General features: G+C 39.0%; 1 protein-coding gene across 2 annotated transcripts in view; it reads left to right on the plus strand.

Annotated features, from left to right (window-relative positions):
• The window catches only part of LOC121394167, a 47,537-nt gene that overhangs the window by 2,835 nt on the left and 30,498 nt on the right, over positions 1-14,204 (plus strand). For both annotated transcript variants that reach the window (XM_041564335.1, XM_041564334.1), the window contains exon 2: positions 6,881-7,083. In XM_041564335.1, the coding sequence (XP_041420269.1) occupies positions 6,885-7,083 (199 nt within the window). In that variant the 5' untranslated portion in view covers positions 6,881-6,884. The remainder of the gene's footprint in view (positions 1-6,880; positions 7,084-14,204) is intronic.

A 14,204-nucleotide genomic window follows, 5' to 3' on the forward strand; every position in this document is an offset into this window, starting at 1 on the left:
CGACAGAAGTGATTTGGGTATATATCACAAGTGTCAGCGGGTAAAGTGTGTGTACTTGCCACTTCTTTCTCAAAAAAGAAACAAAACATTCTGGCCCTTAAAATTCAATTTTGCTGATTGCTGATCTGTTTTTTTTATGGTATAGGATCTGTTATCCAGAATGCTCAGGACCTTGGGCTTTCCGGATAACGGGTCTTTTCATAATTTGGATCTTCAGTCTACTAGAAAATAATGTAAACATTAAATAAACCCAATAGGCTGGTTTTGCTCCCAATAAGGATTAATTATATCTTCATTGGGATCAAGTACAAGCTACTGTTTTATCATTACAGAGAAAAAGGAAATCAATTAGAGAAGGCCTTTCTGTAAGCGGTGCCTTGAAGGGGATGCAATCTAACCCTTACCCCATTGAGTTGAAATTCAAGATGAGAATACAGCTATCATAAATGTAATATATAATAATATCCTCCATTATAAATGTAGCAGGATATCCTCTGTTCTAAACCCACATGAATTCACGTTTAAACTTGGCATTAAGCAAATTGCATAACTACAAGGAAATCAAATTAGCATTGTGACTGCAAATTTGGCTAATCTGCCACATAGAATAATCCTAGGAAATGTGTCCTTTAGGAATCTGAAAGATTGGGCAACATGACTGACTGTGCCTGACCAGGCCTGCAATTACCAACAGCCCAATTCTCCATCTTAAAGGGGTGGTTCACCTTCAAACAACTAGTTGGTTTCAGATAGATCACCAGAAATAATGACTTTTTCCAATGACTTTCTATTTTCTATTATGTGACGGTTTTTCTAATATTGAAGTGTAAAGTGTTATTTCTCTCCTCCTGAAGCAGCTCCGGGAGGGGGGGGGGTCGCTGATCCTATAAACTGTTCTAAGTGGATACATTTAGTTGATACATTTCTTATCTTTGTCCCTGCTGAGCAGAATCTCTGGATTTCATTACAGGCAGATGTTTGAATTGATACAATAGTTGCTAATACTCCAGAGATGTTGCTGAGAAATGTATCAACTAAATGTTGCAGAATTGTAACAGTTCAGAATCTGCACCTGAATTACTGAGCTGCCAGACTCAAACACCAGAGACAGGAACATTCAACTTTACACTTAGATTTTGGAAAAAACATGAAAAATAAATAATGGAAAGTAATTGAAAAAAAGTCTTTATTTCTGGGGAACAATCTAAAAACAACTGAATTGAAAAAAGTTTTTGGAAGGTGAACAACCTCCTTTAATGAAACCCAGGGATTCTGCTCGGCAGGGACAAACTGAGAGCTGCTTTAGAAGGTGAAAAATGAAACTTTACACTACAATATTAGAAAACCAGTCACAAATAGAAGATAGAAAGTAATTGGCAAAAGTCTTTATTTCTGGTGAACTGTCTGAAACCAAGTGAACTGAAACAAGTGTTTGAAGGTGAACATCCCTTTGGAAGACGAAGAACCCCTTTTATAAAGAGTGTGGCTTTAAGTTGGTGCAGTCAGTTTAGTATATAAAACACAGCATTTCTACCGATATTTTTTTTAAGGGTGTTCCGTTTTTCTTTAATCCAGTTGACCCATGTCCTGTGCTTGGATGGCCTCATACATGTGATAGGTGCCACCAACAGACAAAATTAACCTGGTTAGTTGTGGTGCACACATGGGCCACTGCAAATTTATTATAGCCTGAATTCACAAAGCATAGTACAGGTTTAGGATCCATTATCCGGAAAACCGTTATCCAGAAAGCTCCAAATTATGGAAAGGCCTTCTCCCATAGACTCCATTTTATCCAAATAATCCACATTTTTAAAAGTGATTTCTCTTTTCTCTAACAAAACAGTAGCTTGTACTTGATCCCAACTAAGATATAATTAATCTTTATTGGAAGCAAATCAACCCTATTGGGTTTATTTCATGTTTTTATGATTTTCTAGTAGACTTAGCACTTCTGTATTTATTCTTATTGTTTGTGTAGAATTACGATGCCCCTCTTTGTGTTTATACAGAGTAAGGTAGAACATACACTTGTGGCATGAGATAAAAGAATACAGTTTGGGTGGAAGGGCCATTTATGTACTGGTGAGTTTTTGGGGAGTGAAGGGGTTATTGCCTGCACTGTGTGGTGGATGCTTGTAATTGTGAGTTGACTGCAGTTTATTAGCTTGGTTATGTTGCCACCTAGTGTTAATACCAAATGTTAAACAATGCAAGATTCTGTGTTCGATTCAATGTGGTGCTCTATCTGGAAATTCTTCTGTTGCATTCAAAAGTCTCAACAATCCATGTATTGTAATAAAAATCAGATGGCACACACTCTGGCAAATGTGCAAAATAATTCTTGTGGTTTATTTCAGATCTCCACACAACGTGTGTGCCTTCAAAACATTGTGTGGAGATCTCAAATAAACCACAAGAATTATTTAGCACATTTGCCAGAGTGTGTGCCATCTGATTTTTATTCAGGGCCGGATTTACATAGTGGGCTCCCCTAGGCCCCTGTCCCCTCTCCTTCTTTATTCATGCAAATTTTCATCATCTGGACTGGAGCAATGGGGATTGGTGCATGGGAAATTTAAAAAATGATTGTATCTCCAGCGCATCCCCAGTGTTTTTGAATTGATGTTGGTGTGGTTGGGCAGCATGCCGCCCCCTAAAATCCTGCTGGCCTAGGTGGCCTTTCCACAAATCCAGGCCTGTTTTTATTACAATACCAGTCCCCTAGTATTGTTTAACAAAGCTCTGCCTCTAAACTAAAGCCATGTGTTTTTACCATTTATCAGCCTTTTGACATCAAATGTCTCCCTTTGACCTGGGCCTGCATTTAACCTGTGGCCATTTCTTTGGTATGTGGACACAGATTGCTCGTTATTATAGAAATGTGTTGGTATCAGTTCAGGGGTTACTTATTATAGTGCTATGCAGCTCGCATGGTTTCAGTTGCCCAATGGACTTGGGCAAAAATTATTTTATTCAGGTTAATAGCAAAATGTACCTGCAGGTGGCGCAGTTGCATAAGACAAAGGGACATTTATGGCTTCATTTTGGTTGCGAGAACCTGATGCTGGCGCAGTTATGCCAAATGTGTTCAGATTTCCGCATTAAACCACTGCCCTCCTTCTTGCTCTGGGCCCCCCCATGCAGAGTTAGAGGTGCCACCTGTCCAGTATTTGACCATGTCGGATTCTTGCTTGCTACAATAATAACTGATGCCAATGTAATTATTAGGGCAGAAGGAATACATATGGGGGTGTATTATAATAGTAACATCTATCTGCAGGGGACACAGTAGCACAAGCTCAGTTTCTCTGTATGTGCAATAGTGGGCTAACTGGCAACCTGCCATTGTTAGGCGTCTGCTTCTTTTATTATATTTAGAGATGTATTTGAGATTAGTTTGGTAATTCAGCATATACCATAAGGGGTTCAAACAAGCACTTTAAAGGAAAACTATACCCCCTAGGGCTCTAAAAATATATTGCATAAAACCTCATATGTAAAACCCTGCCTGCTTCATGTAAATAAACCATTTTCATAATAATATGATTTTCTAGTAGTATGTGCCATTGGGTAATCCTAAATAAAAAATTGCCATTTTTAAAAAATAAGGGCCGCCCCCTGGGATCGTACAATTCACTGAGCACATAAACATGCCAACAAACCATACTTGTTAGGTCACATGAGCCAATTAACAGACAGTGTTCTGCTTTTGCTTCAACACTTCTTCCTGTTAGTCTGGTCAGGTGATCTCTGAGGCAGCACACAGACCATCACGAAATGGTGGCTTAAAGTGGACCTGTCACCTACACATAAAAAGCTGCAGAATGAAAGTCCTTTGCAAATTAAATATGAAACCCCAAAAATATTTTTCATTAAAACATCCATACCTGTTATAAAGGTGTTTAAATATTTAAACTGTCAATCAAATACTACCTGCCCCGCCTCTATGCCCGTGGCATAGAGGAGGGGCAGACAATTACTTTCACTTTCCATTCAGCACTTCCTACATGTCACTGCTCTCCTCACATTCCCCCTTCCCTCCTCAGGCTCTATAATTGTGTAGGGCACTGCACATGGACATTAGGTCCCCCATTCTGGTGCATACACAAGATTTTGGGGTGATACACAATTTCCCTTAATAAACGGGTCCACAAAATGGCTGCTGCCTGCTTGCTGTTATTGTATAATTCCAAGACAGAAGGAAACAAAATTTAAATAATAAATACAGTGTAAGTAAAGTTTATTTTGCTCAACTAACATGATAGAAAAGAATTTGAAATTATTTCTTAGGGTGACAGGTCCCCTTTAAGGCAAAAGATGTAAAAGGACAATATTTACTTAAATATATAGACCAGTTTTGTAAGATTCTTTAATATGCCACTTAAAATGATGTAAACTATCTGTTTCTTAAGTGTTCATTCTGGGGGTATAGTTTTCCTTTAAGAAATGCTTTCTGCCCATTCTAACAAGGGCAATCAAGGATGATTTCAATCATTTTGCCCCCACTTGTGCTATTAAACATGTACCCTGTAACGTACCCTGTCTGTTAAATAGCTCAAGGGGAGGATGGGGGAGGAAATAGGGGTAAAAATAAACCCCAAAACCTTTATAAAATAGAATCCAAAACAGAAACACGCACACGTCCACAGCTTATAGAAATTCATTCTAACTTCTTCTTTAAACAAATACTTGATTAGAAGAGCTAATGGCTTGGGGGTAATAGACTTGGCTATAGCAATTACTGACATATAGCAATAACTGACAGTTGGTAGCGCAGAAGATACTGTATGATTGTGCCTATGGGAGCAGATAATAATCATTCTGGATAATGACATTGTGCTGATAAGGCCCCTTGTAGTATATGCAGTGCAGGGTCTCCAGTACACAAACTACTTTATGGAATGGGGGGCAACTAATTAATAAGGGAATGGAAAGTGTCTGTTGGGAAGATTAGTTCATGGAAGTAAGAGAACGTAGAGAAAGCTTTGGGATCTTCCCAGAGTACAGCAGAGCATCTCTTGAGATTGGATGAGAGAAGGTTTTATATGCAGGTGTAGAGTGGGCTTTTTATAATAAAAATGGGGGGCAGGGGCCGCTGTGGAATCCTTGTAGTATTTTTGCCATTATCTTGTCACCCGTTCTTTCTAAAGCACCAAGCCACAATAATTTTAAAGGAACAGTGACTCCAAAAAATGTTGTGTAAGTGTTTTCATGGAATGACTATGTGATATAGTGTTGCCCTGCACTGATACAACTGGTGTGTTTATACTTTAGAAACTCTACTATAGTTTATATAAACCAGCTGCTGTGTAGCCATGGGGGCAGCCATTCAAGCACTGGATACACAGTAGATACCAGATCAGTACTACTATAGTTTATATAAACAAGCTGCTGTGTAGCCATGAGGGCAGCCATTCAAGCACAGAATACACAGTAGATAACAGATAAATTCTACTATAGTTTATATAAACAAGCTGCTGTGTAGAACCTTGCCTTTAGAACATTTATAATACAGGTATTGGACCTTTTATCCAGAATGCTCGGGACATGAGACTTTACGGATAACTGATCTTTCTATAATTTGGATCTTCATTCATTAAATAAACCCAATAGGTTGGGTTTGCTTCCAATAAGATTTAATTATATCTTAGTTGGGATCAAGTACAAGCTACTGTTTTATTTTATTATTACACAGAAAAACGAAATTATTTGAAAAAATTTGTATTATTTGGTTAAAATGGAGTCTATGGGAGACGGCCTTTTCGTAATTCGGAGCTTTCTGTATAACAGATCCCATACCTGTATCTTGAAATATCATTGAAAACATAACCGCAAGTGTGAAGCTAAAATACAATAAATACAATTACCGGCTCTACATTTTATATTTGTTTCAGCAAGAATCATTTGGCTCGAGTTATTCCTTTTTCCGTCATTATTCCAATATTCTGCCCCTCTGTGTCTTCTTAATGTTATTTCCGGAGCATTGGCAGCAGGAAAGAAATGACTGGGCAAATACACCAGGGACCATAAGCAAAGAACATACACTCTCATGTAGCTCTTCACAACCCAGCTCTGCGTCTATAGAAGTGACAGAAATAGCACAAAATCTTGCTCTGACAGTAAAACTTCAGGTCTTGATATTTGATGTGGAAACCACACAGATTAGCATTTTCTTCCCTATAGTGCATAACAAATGGCAACATCCTATTGATTTAAGATTTGCTGGGTGGTGTTTTCCTATACCCAGACGATTATTTACATCTGGACACCAGTTTATAGAATAAAATCTAGAGATCCTTTGCCTTCACCTATTATAAATATATGAAGGACATCAAGACATTTTGTCCATTAAGCAATTAAAAAATGTCCTTCCCTTGAAACAAAACAGGGATTGTTTGTCAATATAATGCGCTATATTCAAGCTGTCCAAAAATGTCACACTCACCCCTGGTCTGACCAGTCCTACACTCATCCCTGGTCTGGCAAGTCCTACACTCACACTCATCCCTAGTCTGGCCAGTCCTATACTCGCACTCATCCCTGGTCTGGCCAGTCCTACACCCACACTCACCCCTGGTCTGGCCAGTCCTACACCGACACTCACCCATGGTCTGCCCAGTCCTACACTCACCCCTGGTCTGGCCTGTCCTACACTCACTTTAATCTGATTCATGAATATTGTTATTGCATTTTTATTAATTTTCACAGGGACTAAGTTTTACCTTAACTTGCTTTCAAGGTCAAAACTCCCAAATGGTTGCCCTTTTGATTGTCCACCACTGTGATCTGATTACAACATGGAGCTGCCCACTGCTCCTGTATAAACTATGTGTGGTCGTAAATATATAACATATTTGTCTCTCCTTATAATTGGCAGGTAAATGGAAAGAAAAGGAGCTGGGCCAAGTCAACTGCCCGCATCCATCAGTTCTGTGGGATCTTCAGGTGTCCTAGATCTGTCCTGTACCTATGATATTACAGACCAGATTCTACAACAGGAATCCCCTTGTGAATTGCAGGAAGATAGTCTGAGCCCACTTGTACCCCCTGTCTCATCTCTACCGTTCTTGGGAAATGCAGGTGAGATACTTGTGATTCTTTATTGCCTGGCAACTCCTTCTTTAAAGGGATACTGTTATGGGGAAAAACATTTTTTTTTCAAAAAGAACCAGTTAATAGTGCTGCTCCAGCAGAATTCTGCACTGAAATCCATTTCTCAAAAGAGCAAACAGATTTTTTTATATTCAATTTTGAAATCTGACATGGGGCTAGACATATTGTCAATTTCCCAGCTGCGCCAAGTAATGTGATAAACTTCAATCACTCTTTATTGCTGTACTGTAAGTTGGAGTGATATCACCCCCTCCCTTTTTCCCCCAGCAGCCAAACAAAAGAACAATGGGAAGGTAACCAGATAACAGCTCCCTAAGGCTAAGGCCACACTAGGCGATAGCGCCGCGATTTGACTCGCGGCGACTTTTCGCGGCGACTTTTAAGCCGCAATCGCTGGGGAAACTTTTGCGCTGGCGTCTATGGGGAATCGCGTAAAATCGCCAGCTTAAAAACACACGCGGCGATCTTTTTTCTATTGTCGCTCGAAATCGCCTAGCGAGGCAATTTCGAGCGACAGTAGAGAAAAGATCGCCGCGTGTGTTTTTACGCTGGCGATTTTACACGATTCCCCATAGACGCCAGCGCAAAAGTTTCCCCAGCGATTGCTTAAAAGTCGCGACGAAAAGTTGCGGCGAAAAGTCGCCGCGAGTCAAATCGCGGCGCTATCGCCTAGTGTGGCCTTAGCCTTACACTGAGTATAAGTAACAATAGCCTGTCAGAAAGCAGTTCCATAGTGCAGCACTGGCCCTTTCTGAAAGCACATGACCAGCCAAAATGACCTTAGATGGCGCCTACATCTTTAATTGCGGTATGTTGTATTATTAGAAGACTGATTTACAGGGACATGATTTGATGACACATAAACTGTGGTCTATCTTGTCTTCCCTTTTAATATATACAGTAGTTAATGCAGTTAATGGGGTTTTTTTCAACATGGGGACATATCCATATTTAATTTAATTCCAAAAGTATATAAATATAAATGTGATGAAATTGAGCAAAAATAACAAATTAACAAAATAAACAAATTTAACAAACATGTACAAATATGCAGTTCATTGGCAGAAACAACATCAGGTAGGAGTGTGAGTCCCTGACATAGACTGGGAGGAATTGTCCCATTCTTCCACGCAGGATTTTTTCAGCTGTGCAACATTTTGAGTCCATTGTGAAAAAGAATAAATCCAAACGGGTTGTTTCCTTTCTGTCCCAAAAGCCGGTCAAGTAAAGTCCTCCTTTAATCTTCAAAAAGTGTGTAAAGTTACCTGCACTCAGCAGGAGCAGAGAAAGAATAGAAAAACCTATAATATATAATGTAGTACTCTTAATTTACATTGTGGGTCAAAATGACATGAGTTATTGTTGCACTCAATTGGGGATAATAAAGTGTGATACTCTTAGTTTGTGGTGTGGGACAATTGGCACAAATTTTAGTTCCATTCTCCCCACACACCTCATATGTGAATGTACTGTTAATAGAAAAATAATATCAAATATATTTCACCAAAAAATACAAACAATCGCAAATATTAGTTAGTTATTACCAATATAAAAGTGTGAACCCTAATGAAGTTTTACTAGGCAGAAATGAACATTAGTGAAAGTTTGCTATGAAATGATGAATTAACACAAGCAAAACTTCGCCAGCGTTCAGCTGCAGAGACGCAACTTTGCATTTTAGTGATTTAGCGTAGTGGTAGCGAATTTGCGTCTGACGAAGTTGCGCGAAGTGTGGCGAAGCCTTTGCAGGTGAAAATTCGTGCCACAAGGCCTCACATTTTTTTTCAAGCACCCTCTCATACAATGAAACCAGTCACAGTAGATTCTGCAATGTTGACCAGAAATAAAGTCATTGAATGAAAAGCTTCCACTGATATTATATAATTTACCTTCTTTTAAATAAATCCCTGCTGCTATGAACTTTTCTTCTTGTCCCCAATCTTATTAGGCAAAATCTCAGTAATTTTGAAAGTCTATAACCACTTTTATTTATAGTGAATAGGAATAAGTCTAACTATGGCAGATGGGAACACATTCTCTTGCAGGACTTGAGGTTGTAAAACTGCAATTATATATGCAAAAAAATGTTTCACATAACCAAGGGAGGGCTGCAAGCATGAAATAAATATACAACTGTACTTTGGTTCCACTGAGTAGTGAAACAGCGGCTGCTTCCATTAAAGTTCCTCAGTAAATTTTGATTCTAGCTCTTACTAGACATTCTGGCCACAGTGGACATTGTCCAAAAGCTACATACACTTTACTTTTTCATTTCATCGATTTATTTTTCAGTATTTGGGATTATTTGATTAAAAAGACTACTGCTATAACCCCCTTTGGACAAAAAAAAAAATTAAACCGTGTCCTCGCTTACATCAGTAACACAATAACATTTGCTTTCCATTTGATTGGTAGATGCTGATCATTGTTCATTTTGGTTAAACGTATCATTTGATTCCCAAACACTGTGTACTGTATATTCACTATACCACTAAGATACTAGTTTTCACCTGAGTAGAGAGGTGTATAGTCTCATTAACTGACATATGGATTATTTTCAAGTAACAAAGTCAGTTCAGCCCGTGGTAGAGTGAGATCATAGTGGAAATCACAAAAAATAGAATGGAATCCAAAAATCAAGAAAGTTAAAGAACATTTATTATACTGGTATGGGACCAGGGGTGCTTCGCCAATGAGGCGAGTTGAGGCTGTCGCCTCAGGCTGCAGCGCCCCACTAGGTACCAGGGGCGGCAAAAATGCTGCTCCTGGTACTTTAATAGCGAATTTCCGGGGGAGGGGGGCAGCAGCAACTGCTGCTGACTCAGGCGGCGGAGGGACCAGGATCGCCCCTGTACGGGACCTTTTATCCTGTTTGGATCTCCAATTCCTGCTCTACAATCATGTAAACATTCATTAAACCCAGTAGGATTGTTTTGTCTCCGTTAAAGATCCTTTATATCTTAGTTAGGATCACGTGCATGGTACTGTTTTATTATTACAGTGAAAAAGGAAATAGACCATTTTTAAAATTTTCAATTATTTTATTAAAATGGGCTCTGTGAGAGATGGCCTTTCTGAAATTTGGAGCTTTCTGAATAACAGATCCCATACCTGTAATTGAATTGTCTGATCCAGAGACCTTCCAAGAAGAACAATGACCAATTACATCATCTACAGAGATAGAAACAAGCATGAACAACAAGAATTGCTTTCCAGAAGATCTGTGAGATCAAAAAGAATTTCCAGCCTGAATTGGACTTGCTGAATGATGTCAATGGGGAAATTATAACTGATGAAACCAAGATCAGGAAAGGAATACACAGAATACCTCTACTGGAAAGGGAATATTAACAAAGATATATTTGATGATGTATGTTACATGGAAGAACCTTCAATCACATTGGCCCTGAGGTCACTGCTAACACATCCAGGCTATAGTAATCAATAGCATTGCAATGGAAATATTACAAGCAAATGAAGTAGAGTCAGTGAAAGTAATGTCCACAAAAATGCAGACAAGTCAACAGGCTGGAAGAGTTTGGTTTCTGTTCCATTGGAAAAAAGCTAAGCAATACTAAAAGAAAGTCAACATGTTTTATTGACTGCAGCTAAGCTTTCTGGTGTTTCAACTGTGAAAAATGATAGAATTTTTTTAGGACTTATTGGTTCCAGGTTGACCAAGAAAAGGAAGGCAAAGCTGCATGTTACTGTCATACTACATCAATCTGTATACTAAGAATATAAGAAAAATACAAGATTGAAGGAAGTCTTGCAGCTTCAAGACAAAAAGACAAAAGAATGTGGGGCATATTTATAAATATTTGTGCTTTCACAGATTGCAAATTGCATTTAGTGGGTCTAAAAATCACGCATGATCTTACACTGGAAGAGGCAATATCTCAAATGGTAATTAATGTTAGCTTAACTACCCTATTAAGTACATCTAAAGGAATACACACCAGATTTGACTTTATACACCTTGACAGGTAACTTTATCTGAAATCTGGCATCAGTGTATTTGTACAGTATTCATTGATTACTGGCAATTCATCTGCAAAAAGGGGACCTTATATTGACGGGTAGATGGCCTGAGTTTCAGATAGGGTGTGAGTAGGGGGCCCAAACCTGCGTTTGAAGCTCCACTCAAAAGACAGTTCAGGTAAGATTTGGGGTGAATACTTGCTGTTCTGCTGTGGCATTACAAAGAGGTAGATCACAGTTTTGGGTGAACTCCAAAATTATGGATGCCCTGGTTTAGTGTAATGAGCTTTTTTTCCTACTGTCAAGCTAATCTTGTTGGCAAGCTCATCCTCTTTTTCATCCTGTAACCTTATAGCACCCCAAGGACAATCCAGTTGGCAGAACTTTACTGTGGGCTTACAATGTAGGATTTACTGCTCTTCACTCAGTTCGGAAAATGGACAGAATTAGGTCACCCGCTTGTCTGTTGCATATTTGTATAGAAGTCCTGTTTCAGTCCTTTTTCACCCAAAGCCTCTGCCCATACCCAACATGAAATGTAATAAACAGATTTTATGTTCTGCTATCAATACTGGCTTTTGAATGCTAGTGTCCAACTTAGCCAAGTTTTCATTTAATGTGGTTGCTACATTAATATGCTCATAGAACATTTAAATAAACGTGGGGGACTTGGAATACACCCTAGCATGTAAAGCAGCCTTCTGGGACATTCACCTTCTGACTGCCAAGCATGTGTGGGATTTCTTTTTGGCATAGTAGTTTGGAAGGCTCAGTGCGAATACTGTTTGCTTGGTTTTATCTGGGTTCCTAGCTGCTGTTCTACTTTTAGAATAAAAAAAAGTCATGTTTTGAAAGAATAAAGGAGTAGATGTTACAAGCTTAGACACAACATTCAAAATGTGTCTGTTTGAAGCCTTTTTATTAGGGATTTTGAATCTTTTACTTTCTTTAGTAGCTTTGTAATATTATTTGGTTTGTTAAGCTATAAGTTTCTAACGATACAGAATCTGAATGAGCGGTTCAGTCACTGGCACTGTATGAGTGGCCCCATAATTTTAATTCTGGCAGGGCCAACTATACAGAATAGATCAGGATATCAGGACTCCCTGTTTCTATCTGTTAAGTACATTAATTGATGGATATATTTAATTTGATGAAGAAAATTCTTGTTTGGACAACACCCCTAGTACAGTAACACTGCTCCCTCCGATTGGATGTAATGGGATCTGAACTTGGAGGTTCTTGGACCAAAAGAGCACTTTTAGGCCACCAGGAAATGTCCCATGTTCCTAGGCTATATTAATGGCTTCCATTCTACTCAAGGGCTTCATACAGTTAATTTTCATTAATAAATATTCCCTTCAGCAAATGCAGCACCCGGCCCTACTGTATTCTGTAACTATTATTCTGTTAGTGTTAGTAAGGTGCATGAGGCAGCAGGGGGCCATGGAAAAATGTCGCCTCAGCCTGGCAAAAACTGGATGAGGAAAACATGGGGGACATGAAACCAGTCATTTAGACCACTCTAATGGACAACTCTTCCATAGCAGTCCAACTTGGACTTTGTCTTTAGTTAGAGATTAGTAACATAGTAACATAACGTAGTAAGTTAGGTTGAAAAAAGACACACATCCATCAAGTTCAACCTTATAACTATTTTAACCTGCCTAACTGCCAGTTGATCCAGAGGAAGGGGAAACCCCCTGTTTAAAGCTTCTTATTTGCCTCAGAGGGGGAAAAATTCCTTCCTGACTCAAAGATGCAATGGGACCAGTCCCTGGATCAACTTGTACTATGAGCTACTGTATCTTCCATAACCATCACTTGTTAAACACCATCCAACCCCTTCTTAAAGCTATCTAATGTATCAGCCTGTACCACTGATTCAGGGAGAGAATTCCACATCTTCACAGCTCTCACTGTAACAAACCCCTTCTGAATATTTAGACGGAACCTCCTTTCTTCTAATCGGAATGGGTGACCTTGTGTCAGCTAGAAAGACCTACTGGTAAATAAAGCATTAGAGAGATTATTATATGATCCCCTTATCATCTCTTCAGCACCTCTTCTCCATCATGAACATCCCCAACTTGGCCAGTCTTTCCTCATACCTTTTACCAGCTTAGTTGCCTTTCTCTGTACCCTCTCTAATTCAATAATGTCCTGTTTGAGCGACGGAGACCAAAACTGTACGGCATATTCTAGATTATCAAAGAAGAAATGTTTATTTGCATGCGAGCAAGTTTTTACATAATGTTAGCATTAAGGCTGTCTCTGGGGCACCTTCAAAGACAGGCCGTTCTTTTTCAGCAGAATTCCTTTTCCATATAATTTGCAAACATTCTGCTTCCTGATTACCTGCAGCTGGAATCTGGATAAGTCTCTGCGGCTTTCGGCTTAAAATGTAACTAGAAAATGCAAAATGGCAAAATATGCTGATTTGCACCATTTGTTTTTTTTTTTTTTTACGAATGTTTTCCATATACTGCAGGTCTGAATCTGTAAAACAATAAGAGACAGTAGCATCAATTAGGTAAAAAGATCTTTTGCTTTCTTAGGGACTGCTTGACAGAATAACATAAGGATGATATATCTAGGAGGGTCAAAATAGAGAATAGAAGGCGTACACAATTAGTTATTCAAGTCGTTGATGATGGTGAGAACTTGAGAGCTGACTGGAAAATAAGAAAATGTGTTTCCAAAACATGGTATTCTGGGAGTCCTTAAAATCTGGAATGCGTCTGTATTGTTTTAGGAGGAACCTACCACTATCACTTGAAATATCTCCACCCTTCTTCCTCAGTGTTACTTGGACTCCTGATGCCTCTTTAGCTGTGATATTAGGCAAAGACCAAATAGTGTGGAATGCTGATGCTTAGGGAGTGCCTGAAGCAGTTCTAGGAGCTTTACTCTAAACAAAAACCTATTTATTTCTCATTTTATGCAGCACAAATAAAGTTGTTGATCATGTGGGCCCTTCAGTACATAGATTAGGAATGTCCACCCTGTGGCGCTTTAGAAGTTGCCAAACAATGACTTCTCTGGCTTGGGTTCTGGGAGTTGCAGTTTAATGAAAGCTAATCGACTACAGTTTAGATATCCCTGTT

The sequence above is a fragment of the Xenopus laevis genome, chromosome 5S (assembly GCF_017654675.1).
Source record: "Xenopus laevis strain J_2021 chromosome 5S, Xenopus_laevis_v10.1, whole genome shotgun sequence".
Lineage (NCBI taxonomy): Eukaryota > Metazoa > Chordata > Amphibia > Anura > Pipidae > Xenopus > Xenopus laevis.